The sequence below is a fragment of the Geospiza fortis genome, unplaced genomic scaffold (assembly GCF_000277835.1).
Source record: "Geospiza fortis unplaced genomic scaffold, GeoFor_1.0 scaffold112, whole genome shotgun sequence".
Taxonomy (NCBI): Eukaryota; Metazoa; Chordata; class Aves; order Passeriformes; family Thraupidae; genus Geospiza; species Geospiza fortis.
In genome coordinates, this window is record NW_005054298.1 from 29,199,791 (window position 1) to 29,215,132 (window position 15,342).

The window sequence follows — 15,342 nt, forward strand, 5'->3', positions numbered from 1 at the left end:
CCCAATTTTTCACACTGTGAATACTCATCTGCTATATATTATTCAAAAATGTAAATTAAAACCATGCAAATTTAAAATATGTCACAATGCCTGATAATTTTACATTAATAAGAAAATAAAGGAGATTTCCCTGCATTTTTACAAGTTTGTGATTCAGTTATGCTACAGTAGATGGCGTCATTTAACAGGAAGATGACAAAAATTTGAAGACATATGGATATAATGATATTCATTTTTGCTTCTAACTTTCTGGACATTGTTAAATGAATTAAGAAATAAGCTAGGAGAGCTGCAATGAAAACTGCTGTGGCCTTTGGCAGAATGAAAGTATTAAATAGATTTCCAAAGGAAACTTACATCTGGGAAGACTTAGGGTGTTAAAGACACCCCCTCTGTGCTCAGATGTAGATCTGTGTGTCAGCATGTTATGACATAATGCATTTTGCATTGCTCATAAAGATTAACTGTTAGCTCCAAAATCCTTTGGAAAGCTGATTTGTGCTAAAGCACTGGTGAGTAACATATAGGAATAATGAGGTTGTAAAAAAGCTGACTTGTCTGCTTCTAGACTTGTGGTATAACAGTCACATACTTGCCTTAGCCAGCTTTTCTTATTGATTCCTAAACATACCCATTAGCCTGAGATTTAAGAAACATTAGATCTCAACAGTATTTGTCTATTGCAATGCACAATCTTATTCTTCTTCCCAAAGCCCTAAATATGATGGCTATACAGCACTTCACTTCTGTGGCACTTATTGCAATGCTTTGTCGGAAGCCCTGCCAATCTCTAGTGCACTGTTATAAAAGTTTGATATTTTAAAGCCTGAATTAATTTGAAATTATGCTGTTTACCGAGCACTCATGTTATAGGTTTTGCTGTGCGTAGCACTTCCCCGGGCCAGCCCAAATACTGAATAAAATTAAAAAAGGCAAGACAATAATTTTTGTATGTTGGTTTTGAATTATTTCCCATTCTAGGAAGACTGGCAGCTGTCCATAAGCAGACCAATATTGAAAGCTGAAGGGAAAATCACAATTCAGTTCCAAAGGACCTATGAGTGGGGTACATAGAAGAGCCCAAATGTGTGCAAGGGAAAACACAGATGGCCAAGGTCACATGGCCTGAAAGATGACAGATGTCACACGGGACATAATCCCAATCCCAGTGAGGTGAAGGGGAATTTGTTATCACATGAGAATCTGACCTGCTCTGCAGTTGGTTTTGGCTTTGCATTTGTGCAAGTACCATGATCATGACTTACCACAATTTTATGGAAAAAGGAAAAAATTTCCAAATAGTATCCTCAAAAACCACAGGCTTTTCCACTTTGGACAAAGGCAATGTCCAGCTATTGCATTAGTAGCAGACTCACATATCCCCCATTTACAGAGATGTGACTAAAGGGTTAGAAATTAAAAAAACATCTTGAACTTGTCTGGTTCTGCCTCAGAGAGGGCAATAGTCCACATAGGGGTGACTCACGATCCCCCAGCAGCTGCCTGATGATGGCCTGGGAAGCAAAACTCAGGAGCTTTGGTCTGTGAGAATCTGGTCACAAACACAATGAGTCAAACAAACAACTTCTGCTGTATTTAAAGTGAATCTGGTAAAGGCTAAAGCACCAATTTGAAGAAGGCCTCGTCTCTAACTTTGACAGAATCCAAAGCCTGATGAAGTTAAGAAGAGCATTTGTGTTACTCTTTTAACTGTACAAAACCTGTGCTTCCTCACCCTGACCTAGTTTTGGTCATTTCCTTTGCAGGATGAGTACTTCAAAAATTGTTTTACATTTCTTCCGTAGTAAATACATCTGTTAATTGCATACCCCAGCACTGTCTGATATATTGTTTAAGCAAAGCACAAAGTAGAAGGAAGATATGTTGTCTATTCTCAATACAAACACAATCATTCTCCCCTACTGGAGTAGGTGGAGGAATCCACCCCAGCATATGCAGCAATGCTGCTTTCCATTTCCTGAGCAGAAAAGAATGCCACAGCATCTACCTCGAGGCAAATGGTTTGGGCTCCCTGTCTGGTATGAGGATGATGTTTACAAGAAACCCAAACACACTCGTTCCATCCCATCATTAGTAATGGAAACAGGCAGGCCCATAATGAATGAATTGGCTGCAGCAGCAGGGATGGCCTGGTTTGTTGGCATGTCCGGTCAGTGCTGAGTACTCGAAAGGGCTCAAACCCTGTCTGGGTCACAGCAGTCAGGAAAAGAGGTGGAAAAAAAGGGGAAGAAACGGTTTAATCAGTTGGGGTTTTTTTAACTGCAAAGCCTTCAAACATTCTCTCAGCTGGAATTGTCTTAATCAGCTAATTAATTGAATCCATTTCACACGGTGCATGAGGACATAAGGGGCAATTTAGATATCCATACATATTGGGATATTTTCAGGTTTAATAGTAAAGATGAAATATTTTGTAAGGCTTGTCCACATGTGATTGAAGGTAATGAAACATCCATTTACTAAACACCTAAATGCAGACCTAAACACCTAAACGTTGACCCAGAGTAGGTCAATCATAAAAATCCATTGGGGCTCTCTGAGCTGTAGAAGGAAGAGCTGCTATCAGGTGGAATGGAAAAGGAGTATGAATGAACAGTTCACAGACTTCCCAAGTTCCACACCAAAAAGGACAGCTACATCCTGTGCTTTCAGAATGAAACTGAAGCTTTCTTACTTCTAGGGATGCTTGTCTGCCAAGAAAGCTGGCATTGGAAGAGTTCTGCTGCTGCGCTAGCCCCACTTTTGCTCTTTTCTCAGATGCAGAGTAAGAAAGAGAAAGCTGCTTGAAAGAATGCTGGTTAAGCATTCAGAATACTGTACTTGTCTGTCAGAGGTGTTGCAGGATGGAGTCATGTGCTGTTTCCCTGCAAATGTACAGAAGAGTCTGGATCCTCAGGTGAAGGATCCTTGTGTCCCACAGCCAAACTGTCCTTGCTTCAAGACCCACCCAGTCTGTATGTCAGATTACAAAATAAATAAGAAAAAACCAGGCCTGCATTGGTACAAACAAGTGCTTGCATTTTAAAAAGCTCATTCCTTGTTCCCTTCATTTGTCTTTATATGCTACAAATGCCACGACCTTTCTGCAGCCTTTAGAAACTAAGAAATATCAGGATTAGAATATATCCTAAACATGTTTGTTACCAAGTAAAACACAAAATGCTTCTATTTCCCTGCAGATTATTGGCTTTTTCTAATATTTCAAAGTGTGATTTAAAAACTAATTTTTCTGTTTTATCTTCAGAGGTTTAGGTTTCACAAATTGCTCTCCTTGGGCACACATGCTGACACCCTGGAATGATCTTCATGCAACTTCCAAAGCTCACCCTGCCATGGCCGTGCTGCAAGGAAATCATGACCAGAGATATCCCAGCAGAGATGTTGTTACGCAACATCCTCCGTGCTTCAGCTGGTGTCTGGCACGAGAAACCATGGCAAAAGAACTGGCTTGTTTCAAAACTGGTAATAAGCAAACAAAGCGCAGGGTGGTTTCTCTGCTGGTTTAGTTGGGGAGAGTTGTTTTTTGGCAGAGCTGTCATTTCAAGCTGAGTTGTACAAGGGGCAGGATAGAGCAGACTGCTCTATCACCTTGCTTCTGTCTTGGGGCTGCCCAAGAAATGTTGACTGTCTGGTCCTGCACTCATAAAAGTCATTTTGAGGAAAAACTTCTGCTGCATTCAAGAGACAGTTATACACTTTTTTCCTTAGCTATTCCTTGACAACATCATCAACAAAGGGTCAAACTCCTTTTTGCATGGGAGAAAGATATTCCTGACTGATCATCTCTATTGAGATGCTTCTCTGGGATTTCCTCTCAGTGTCCCCTCTCAACAGGCTGACTCTGTAACTAAATTATATTTATGCTTCTGTCTTTTTAGTAGAGATCAACCTCTTTTTGCCATAAACTGCAGAATTCAGATAATTCCTCCCTGATTAAGGATAACCACTGCCTGATCAGAACCTCCCTTGATTTTACTGGGCTTTGAATCAGACCTAAAAGTTGTTAGCTTCTAATCGTTCTGGTGGTAACTGAAGCTCTTCAGTGCCTGACAGATCAAATCTTTTACTAAAGGCAACATTAGCATTAGAGCAGGACACAAAGTAAGAAGACATTTCATCATAATTCAGTCAAAGCCTTTTAGAGGGACCATTGCATCATACTTCAGCTACTCTTCAGTTACTGGTAAAATGCCTATGAGATTTTTCCATCCCCTCTGTTCTTACATTACAATATGTTTCGGCACATCACTTTTGGTGCCACGTGGTGTCATGCTAAAAATAAGGAACAGGCTGCAACAACTTCTTTTGTGGCTATCTAGTTGTAGTGCTGGCATAAATGCCAATACTACTCTGCAGAAATATGATTTTAATGTACTCATTGTTAGAGAGAATGATACCAAATTCTTGCATAAAGACTTGTATCTTCAACTAAGCAAAAATGGACATAAATTCAAGTTCCAATATGATATCTGATGATTTAATGGATTTATTAGTTTCTTTAAACATGTATTCTGCTCATTCCTTAGGCAGTCAATGAAGACTTCTGGAGTCAGAATCCAAGTGTCAAGGCTATGTTAGTTTTGAACACTTGACTACTTTTAATTGTATTCCACAAGAAGCTGGCCTAACATATTTCTAAAGAAAAGTAATAGTTCAAGCTCAACATTACTAGGATCAATTAATGGGAAAAATTTATTAAAATACAACACAAGATTTTACCAAACTTTGAAAAAAAAAGTTAGCCCCAAGGTGTAGCTCAAAGACATAGTTCTGCATTCCTGATTTTAGCTAGGACCAGCCAGAGTTTATAACATTGGAGGGTTCTTTGACACATTTCTTGAATAGGTCTGTCCTGGGAAGAATAAATAGAAAACTGGAAAAGTCATTGTGCACAGGCTTCCCAGACTCTACAACCACTCTGACAGATCCAAAACCTCATGAGAGAGAGGTTCAGCTTTTCATCTGATAAGAAAAAGGGAACGAATGCAAATTGATAATTGTTGAAGTTTGGTCCACATAGAATCTCATTTAAAACACTGAACTATAACTCCTTAATTAATGATGATTTAAGCTTCCAGCATGATAAAACCTAAACACTTTGTGGAGAAAATGTATGACTTTTGTTTTGCATTGTCCTTAATTAATGATGCTTTAAGCTTCCAGCATGACAAAACCTAAACATTTTGTGGGGAAAAAATGTATGACTTTTGTTTTGCATTGTCTAAATTTGTAATTAAAACAGTTTTTGGCAAGTAATTAAAATTTCAAGCAGGACATGATCCTCTCTTTCCCCTCAGCCCTGTGAGAGAGTGAACAGATTTATGCAATGCTGTTTCTGTGGTTTGCCTTGGAAGAGATCAGCCTGATTCAATGCTTCTCTCATGTGGCTGAAGCAGAGGGGAAATGTTACAATGGCAGTATAATACATGTGGTAATATCATTTATATTTTCAGATACCTTGGACAAAGTCACCCCAATATAACTCCACAGCCATAATGGATTTACATCTGAGATGAGTAAAGCAGCAGGGGGGCAAATTCTACGCTGGCCTAAGTCCCTGCACGATTTTATTGGTTTCCCTGTAATTTCAGAAGTTGGAAGTAAATGAAGGATTTGGTTCTTGCATTTCATATTCCAGTGAAGGATTAAAGTGCTCTGGCATACTGTCTAAAGAAAAGAATCATATCTTTGGCTGCCAATAAATTAAGGGTATTTGTAATTCAGAAGGTTGTGGCGGGGTTCTAAATGCATAGAGCATCATTAACCTAGATTCATCTGCAAAACAGTTTGTATTCATTCACTCCTTATTCCAGTTTGTACTAATTCACCCCACATCCATTTTGGACAGTTTGTTGGATATGGATGGCAGTATTTGAAATTCTTCTTAATCTGCCTCATAGAGGATATTAAATGGCTATTTGTACACTGGATACAACGCTCCCATTGTCAACCTCCTAGGGCTACTAAAGTAAGTATTGTGAGGGTTTTCTCAGGGTACCAAAGACAATTTAATTTTGGAGACACTTTTAAATATCAAGTTCTATGCCTGGCCATTTTTCAAGCACAAAGACCTACTGATCTTCCTAACTAATTTCCTTGTGAGGTGAAAATTCACACTTTTGGTGCAGTGAAGAGCCTGCAAGCAGAGATCTGGCTTTTTATTAATATCAAAGGTCAGCAGCCTTGCTACTGAAGTGGCTGCCTGAGGCCTGGCACACATTTAGCTCTCCCTGCTCTGTGCAGCAACAACCCCAGCTGGCACAGGGTGAGAATAAACAGCACCACATAGCCCAGGAGGGCTGGAACATCTGCAGCAGACACAACGCAATCCAGCACAGTTTATCTGCTGAGCCCTTAAAAGGTATGAGTAAAAGAGCTGGAGCCAGAGAACACCTGATCAATGAAAAGGCTTTGCACAATTCACTTTTTTGATTCTTCACTGAAAGACATTTACAGCAATCTTTCTCTCTTCAGCTGCTCAGAAATAATCAGTTGGACTAGAAAACCTTTCTTCTTTCTTCCCCCCACTCCTCCATATTAATGCTATTCTGTTCATACAAAAAAGAGGGAGCTACAAAGAGGACCACCCTGCCAACAGCTAAGCCACCAACAGCCTTAGAATATTGTGCAAAGAATCTTCAAAATGTCTGAGCAGATTTCAATTACTCTTTTCAAAGATTTGCAATTCCCACTACACGGCCCATTGTTTGCTTTCACTAGGACATTCCTCTCTTAAACAGCTGGCACAGAATGACTACTGCTCTGCAGGGAAACAAGCAAACACCATACAGTAGATGAAAAGCCAAAACCAGAGAAGCTGTAGGTTTTTCTTCTTTTAAAGAGGCTCTCATGAACATGAAAGTGTTTTCCAAGAAAATATGAATCCTATTGTTGCTGCTTATAGCTGAAGGAAAGCATGGGGGATGTAGTTTACTCTCCTTTGATGCTCAGCATGGCAATTACAGTGAACATCAAAGGAACAACGAGCGACGCTTCCCATATTTCCCATTAACTCTGTTCAGATGAGCAATTGTTTCTGCCTCATCTCTTCGAAAAAAAAAGATGCAATTTTGTTCTTGCTTATTTTCCTAAAAGAAAATGGAAAGAGGGAAAAGAGAAGAAGCAGCACAAAGGAAAAGAAGAGAGAAAAAAAGATGTTTGCTGCAGACATGCTTCTAATGCACCCACTGGTCACTGGGCGTGAACTGCAGGGAGCTTCAGTGGGAACTGATTATGTCCAGGAGTTTTCCAAGAACTGCCAGAGTTGAATTGCTGTGGGAAGTATTTTCCAGACACAGATCATCCTTTCATATCTACTGCTGCAAAACGTGCCTGGGTTGTTCCTGTGATTCTGCTGCCCTTTGCAGTGCTGGAGTTGGGAATAAAGGGGTGCCTGAAGCTGCCCAAGCAGCCCAAGAAAGGTTTGTACTCAGGAGGAAAGGTTTCACCTGATGGGAGAGCAGAGATGCCTGTGCCACCCTCCAGGGTGGGATGCACTGTGACTTGAAAGAGAAATCTAGTAGCAGAAAGGGATGTGTCCCCAGTGGCTGTGGATAGCTTTGCATTTTGCTGAAGCCCAAATTCTGCTAAAGTCTTAAATCTACAAGTCACATCCCGCATTTCTTGACAGTCATTTGGGTGCCCTTTAAGCTGTAGGAGAAAGCCTAGGCTTTCAAAACAAAAAACCACACTCGGCCTTGAAATTTATATATTTTCATTACCCTCACATTCTTCCTGTTCAAAGTCCTGTGCATGCTTTCTCCTTCCTGGCAGACATCTCTTCATGGAGTATTTGTATGAATCAAAGCAAGACAAAAATGTGCACACATTGTTAAAGGAGGTACCATTTGCATTCTCCTTCTGATAGTTCATGTTTAAATGAAGGGTTTGACATAAATGGGGGAACATGGAAGTAGTCTCTGAGCTAATCTGAAAGGAATCTCCTCTGCTAAACTAAACAAAGCCAGAAGTCCCAGAGCTGAAGTTTATCCAAACTAAAGCCAACAAACGGTTGTTGTTGGAGGGGGTTATATCATGTTTTCCATTGTCATGTTGACATGAAACAGGCAGAGGCTTCCACTCTGCAAACTCAGAGACAAGATTGGCTCTCAAGTGAAAATAAATAAAGAGAAGCAGTGGCTGGAAGTAGGTTAAGTTTCCTCTAATCAAAATTCAAAGAACCTTTCCTATAAAAGAGATGTGAAAAAATAATGACTGCTTGAAAATAAATGAAAAATACAATGTACTACACCTATATGTGAAAGATGAGCTACTCTACAGCCAGTGGTGGATCTCACTCCTCCATGCACAATTCCAGCATTTAAGATACGGTTAGCAGAACTCCCCCTCTCTCTCTTGTACTTACAGAAGAGGCTCTCTGATTCCAGTAATTTGTAATTTTTTACTTGGAGGGTCTCTCTTGATTAATTGTAGTCAGAAGCAATGCAAGGGTTAATATTTGATTTTTTTTTAATACAGTCTCAAAGCCATGTGAGAAATATTAATAGCATGGCCACCATATATAAATATGTAAATCTTATTTCCCTGAAAAAAAAGTCTGACTGTATTGAATGGAGAAAAATCAGGAAATTCTGTGGGAATTCCTTACAGATTTTTCCAGTGACAAAACGTCTCTTGTCAGGGAAGCCACAGAGAGGACAGAACCAAAAGCTTCATGAACCCTGTGCATCAAAAGATTGAGTGGAAGAAAATCCCTAGAGAAATAACTGTCCTGCAGCAGTCACCAAGGCTGTGGGAAGCCGCCAGCAGTGAGCCACCACACAGCACCTCTGCCACAGGGACACCACTGCTGTGACAAGCATGGACCCAGAGAGCCAGCCCTCCATGAGGAATCCACAGCATCCCCTGGGATGCAAGTGGGCAGCACACTGAGGGCCAGGGCTGCAGCATACTCTGCAGCCAGCCATGCTGCCCTCAACAGCCTGACCTGAAGTTACAGAGGTAAAATAACACTTCTTGCACCCATCCTGGAGCAGGAATCACATCTGTGCCCAGTCCTCCTTCTGTACAAAGTGTATCACCATGGATATGTAGAAGCAGGGGTAGGCTGGCAAAGTATTGCAGCAGGTAAGTGATAACACTGAAATTTTTGTTCCATTAGGGTTGAAGGATATTTATCATCTGCCAAAAACCAAAATCAGGATGTCTCAATATTATAGACAATTGGCAGTAGATACTGAACTCTAAACCATGTTAAAGCTATGTAATCTACAATTTACCAGGCTACAACATGGAGAATGAGCTAACAGCAGCAGTGTTGAATCAGAACACATTTTATTATACCTCTCCCAAGTCTGTTTTATTTTTTTGGGTGCTGCCAATAATTAATGGAACTGTGCTTCATAGTATCAAACTGCAATGGTGTAGGACCCTAATCCAGTTACTTTAAGACCATAAAATGCCCTATTTGTTAACAACATATCTTTGCCATTGCCAGCAATTTCCCTTTTCTTAACTGAGATCTTTTGCCCAGTTTCTTAAACAAGCATGACCAAAGGACAGCATAATCTGGAGTATTAATGGTATGACCATTGCACTAATATCTAATTATGTGAGTTTTGACAAATTATTACTCCAAACCAACAAATTAAATCTTGCAACTCTTACAGCAGCTATGGCTTGTGCTCTTCAGCAGGCTAAGAACCTACCACAGAAAATCAAGAGTGATACAGTGCTCCAGGTGCCCGCTAGACTGGGAAAGTGCACTTTGTTATGGCTTGCCCTTCCTGATAGGCTGAACCTTTCAACTCTGAAGAGGTTGCTTTTGACCCCAAAAGCTAAATGCTGCTCTGCATCGTTTCCATTACCAGCCTTCAGTATGCTGTCCCAATTAGGGGACAGGTATGTCCCATTTTCTGCAGATTTCTGATTATAACCAGGTGTGAACATCATTAGCACATAACTGGGACAATGAATAATGGAACAGTGTCAGTCTGGTTTCTCAGCTAGCCTGTGGAACAAAAGAGCAATGGTAATTTCTTTTTTTTTGAGCAGCATTAATTACAACTCTCCCCCAGCTGTTGTGGAAGGCTGGCATCAGCAGAGTTTGCAAGTGACACCTGGCTGCTTATTTCAAACCTCAACACTTTGGCAGAAGCTGGAAGAGGAAACAGGATCTGCTTGTAATCTGCAGCACTAAGAGGAGAGCAAACGTAATGACTCTGACCCAGGCATCAACAGTGAGGTTTGTGCCAGCAACAACACCCTTCTACCTCTGCCTCTTCCCCCTGTAATGAAGCAGTGGATGTTTCCAACTCCACCTCCTCTTTCAGAAAAATCAGTCAGTGTAGATTTGGTGATTTGGTCTCAAGTCAAAAACAAATCTGGAAAATAATGAAAGGGTTATATAACAGTCTCATTTTCCTAAGGCTAATGTGTTCCAGGGGTGTGTGATATAAAATGTGTTTATGAAATTTGTCATATTTCCAAGAACATATATATAATGTTTGGAGGGGGTGGATTCCCCAGGCTTTCATTTAGCATGATTTTTCCAGACCAGAAAGGAATGTTTCAATTTTCCTAAGCATAACCTTGTCTGCTGTGTGCTTGGTAAAAAAGTAGCTAGGAAAAATGGAAGAAGAGCAGACCCCAGATATTTCATTACTTTGCATAGTCCAGGTTGCTTACGATGGTTAATTATCTCTTGGCACACAGATGTGCATCATCTGGTTTTACTGTCAAAATTCTGGAGGGAAACCTTTCTGAGTTACCAAAACCTTTGAGGAGAGATAGGTCTGTTGTTAGCATTACCCTTAAACTGGAAATTTATCAACAAAGAGCACATCTGTGCAGTGCTCCATACAGCTAACTGCTAAACATGGTAGCCTGGCAGTCTCACAAATAAACTACATCTGTACAGTACCCATCCACTTCACATGCTATCCAATCCTTCCCAGGTAATAAAAAAAGAAAGCAAAATGGCCAAATCAGCTGTTTACAAGTTTTCCTAAAACATCATTCTTTTCTCTGGGATCAGAAATGGGTGCTCAGTACGAAAAGTAATTTGCACTCTGCCTCCCGAAACCTACATGTAATGGTTATATATCATTTTAAAGCTGCAATTTGCAACTGAAAGTAGTACGAAAGGTCAATAAGTCTTGTCAGAGAGATTTTAGCATTCAGCCATTACCTCAGAAATTAGTTTCCTGACCAAACATCCAAGATAATACTTGCAATACAAGGAAAACACTAAATTACCTTAGAGCAAAAAATTACTTGGAATAATACTGAAAGGTTTCTGGCATTGCTGCCACACTGCTTTCAGAGCAGTAGAGTTTTCCTAATGACCTCAGCGAAGTTCCTCAAGGACTGGGGTGCAGCTATGAGAAGTGTCCTGCTCTGGCTCACTGAGGTGTCCTTTAAGCATCATAGATGCAGCTGACACTGGCCCAAATCCATCTGACTTCCCTTTTGGCACTGATGTGAGGGCACTGTGGATGTGCTTCCTTTGTAGGCAGTGGAAACTGCCAAATACCTCCAGTCTGGCTAGCTAAAACTTATTCTGTCTTCTGGAAGTAGCTGTCATGATTGCCTCTACAAACTCAAGATAGATGGGATGAATGCAGGCTGCAAGGCTTAGCAAATGCTTTCACAACTTGGGTGGAAATGGATTTCTTTCCTAAAGAAACATTCTAATGTCTTATACTTTTGAGTAGTTTAATATGCAGGATGCAAAGGTGCCTTCAAAGGGTGGAACACAATGTACATTGCTGGACTCTGAATCATCTGTCATGTCCTGAAGTCCTGGCTTCGTGTCCTGTCAGCCATCAGGGGGCATCTTATCTTGGACATGGGCAGGGCTGGAAAGCCCTGACACACATCAGAAAACCTGGATTATGTCAAGGTGATTTCTCCTCCAGGCTAAAAACATCCTGATGGGTTATAAGGACACAGCTTTTGAGTTCACGGAATATTTCTTGTTGCACAGTATCCAGATCCCAAGCTCTAGAAGAAGTTTAGCCTGAGGCTGTACTCAAATCCCCATTCCAAGCTATTACAGCAAGACAAAGAAACACATAGCCCAGGGGTACATCTGACTATCCTAAACTCAGTGTATACTGAGCAGTTTCCTTAATATCTTGCCAAGTCTTGTCTCCTGGCAGGCTTTCCTAAGGAAAATTTTATATTGACTTACATTTGATACTAACCATATAAACATTTTTCTTGACAAGAGAGAGCATTTCAGCATGTCTGGAAATTCTCTTCTCAGTTGTGGAAAATTTGGTTTCCCAGTCCATTCCCTGTCCTGCACATGAATTAGTGATACGAATAATCAACTCCTTCAATTATTATTTTCTGTGAGAAAAGCATATTCAAATGTGTGGAAAGAAACATTCTGAAGTGAGGAGAGCATCCAATTTTTAAGGGATAACTAGTGATTTATCAGTCTCTCTGTGTAACCTCATCCTTGTAAATAGTATGGAAGTTAGCCCAGTAAGGAAATGTTACAACACCATGAAACAGGAATGTGGCAGAGAAATGAGAATACTCATTCACACTTCATTTGTGCATTGTTCTTCTACCCAAAATTTACCCTTTATTGAGTCAAATATATGTTGCACCTCAGAAATGTCCAGGGATACGACTAGAGTGAGGGAAGGAGACCTGGCGCCCAGGAGGGGTTTGTTTATGGAGAGAAAGAAAATTGATGTTCCTTCTCTTTATATTGGATTGTGTCTTAGTGCTTGTTCCTCTGATGATAGACACAGGTATATAAAAGAACACTTACTGCATGTTAAATAGAAACAATATACATATTGTCTGCTGCTGTAAGCAGAGAAAACTCACAGCACATATTTGCCCAAATTTTATAATCACTGAATTTTATAATCTTTACTCATTATTGGAGAGAGAGTTTGTATATGGCAAAGAAGAAACAGAAAAGGATCAGTTCACAGTAAATTCTGTTTACTCTCTACAGAATACATGCATTGGTTGTTTGTTTTTTTTTTAATAGACACTTAGGCTTAGCCTGTGTCTGTGCTAGGTGAGGGGGGCTGGTGCTGCAGAGTTTGTTGCCTGCTCTGCTCATGCACAGATCCTCCTGAGCTTCAAGTGCTCCAGTGCCAACAGGCTGCTCCTGGTGGAGTCACTCACCCCTCGGCAGAGGTCCCTGTCCAGGTACGGTGAGACAGATGGGTTTGCCATGAACGGGCTTGAGTAATTGTTTTCATGATGTGTGTCATACAGATTAGTGTAGGGTGTGATTTTAAAGGCATTTGGCTTTCCTTTACAGCACTACAGTTTCTTTGGCTGCTGCTTATCGAGTTAATTGTAAGGTCATTCCTTGCCTCTCTGTAGGAATAAATAAATTGCTGATCTTTCATATTTACAGGAGAAAAAAGTGTTTTATCTTGAGGAAGGACTGGTTTACAATATCTGGCAAGCAGGAACTGAGCACATCCAAAAAAGGTCAGCTGTACTTGTGGAATGTCATCTGTTTAACTTAAATACTCATACCACACTTATCTTCACTCTAGGTTGAATTCTTGTATACAAAGTACTCCTCTCCCCTCTGAATTCCATGTTCAGTTGGTTTTTAGTGTCCTTGCTCTCTGTAAACATGCACACACACTCACATGGACTTACACACACCATCAACTGCTAATCAGTCTCGTGAAGGGCTGAAACAGCCTGCAGATGCCTGATTCAAACTATTGCAGCTGAGGGAATTAATTTACCCTCCTGTTCTATGCCAAAGTAAAAATTCTGTAAGCTGACATATTTTCATATATCACTCAAAAAATCCTTCAACAAAACCTTTCAGAATTTTAAGGCTTTTTTTTTTTTCTACACGCAAATTGTTGAAAGACACCCCCATGCTGCCAGTGTAAGACAAACAAGTACAAAGGAGAACTCCAAATAAAATAGCTGGAAGCAAAGACTTATTCCTTGTGAAAAAGAGCTTCCAGGCAGCACGGAGCTAACAGTTATAATGTTATTCCAGGAGTTAAAAGAAATAGCTTAGAATCTCCTCAGTGTCTGTAGCAGGAAAACAAGTAAGAACAAGAACAAATGCAGCCAAGGCAGACAGCACTGTACAGTCCTTCTAACTTTACAGAAAGCAAAGCAAAGAAAAACCTTTGGGATGATACTGCAAATCCCTGCAGCTTTCAGCTTCACCATTAAATATCTGACTGCTGAATTAGTGAAGGAAAAGTGTCCTGGTGAGATTCGTGCATACACACTTCTGACAAGCTATTAAAATTATTGGTAAAAATAAAAATAAAATAAAAACATGAAATCATAAGAAGCTTGAATTACTCACCGACTTGTTGTGCCAAAATAACTGAGGGTTGAAACACGGCAAGAATGAGCAAAGTTACTTTTTGCACAGAGCTCATCATGTCTAAGTATTAGACATGAGACTCTCTGTGCAAAAATAAAAATGGGGGGAGAAGAAAAAAATCTGTTCAAAATAGCAACATCGGTTGTTCCCTGCCCTTCCAGCACCGGGCCATGTACAGAACTCAGCCACAAGCATTCCCCAGCTTTGGCCTTAAATAGGAAAAAAATTGGCTTACTTTTCTTTTCCACCCCCTTTACTGAAACATGAGAAGAAGACCCATCCCCTAACAGTAAATGAATGATTAATATTTCTCTTGGCTTTACAGAAGACTAAAGTCAACTAAACAAGATACACAGCACATCTGGAACTTTTGTGTGCGTACGAAATGCATGCTGACACTGTATATGAACAGTTAGTGTGCACTCTATGTGACATATATGCACGTGAAAAAAAAAAAAGCCCCATGCCAAAGCACCCAGGGTAAAGCACTTTTTTGTGTTAATTAGGAGTCAATGGGTAAAACCCAAAGAGGATTTTTAGTCTTAGTGCTCCCTAACAAAAATAAAAGGCAAGTGGAGGTGTAGCTGCACAGACTGAAAGAATCCCAGAAGTGGAGGAGCAAACCTGGATATTTCTGCTAATGAGCAATCAGAGTTAATGAGAGGAAGGTCTGAAAATCACACTTCTGTTCCAGGGCTTATCTCACCGTTTCCACCTCACAACGTGATTTTGTGTCACCTGGGGAGAAAGCAAACATTAAAAAAAATTATGAAGAGAACAAGATTGCAAATCACAAGCATCAATCTCTCAAACGAAATCTTTTCAAGTAATTCAGTTTGATGCTGTCATTACAACATTTTAAAGGAATGCAGAACATTTTTTTTTTGTCTGTTTGCTCCTCAAACAAGAAGGTAGCGAGAACAAAAAAAGAAAAAAAAAGAAATCTTGAAACTACCAATGCCTCTTAAAACTAGTTATTTCTTTATTCCACACAAAACTTCACTGATAATAAG

The 15,342-nt window shown here is 40.2% G+C and overlaps 1 protein-coding gene across 4 annotated transcripts in view; it reads right to left on the bottom strand.

The window, feature by feature from the left end:
- Window positions 1–14,526, bottom strand: part of COL3A1 (collagen type III alpha 1 chain) — a 49,172-nt gene extending 34,646 nt beyond the window's left edge. For 3 of the 4 annotated variants that reach the window (XM_031059076.1, XM_031059074.1, XM_031059068.1), the window contains exon 1: window positions 14,309–14,524. In XM_031059076.1, the coding sequence (XP_030914936.1) occupies window positions 14,309–14,387 (79 nt within the window). In that variant the 5' untranslated portion in view covers window positions 14,388–14,524. Of the gene's footprint in view, window positions 1–14,308 lie in introns of all 4 variants that reach the window. The other variant, XM_031059072.1, reaches the window with a different exon arrangement.
- Window positions 14,527–15,342: the final 816 nt, after the last annotated feature.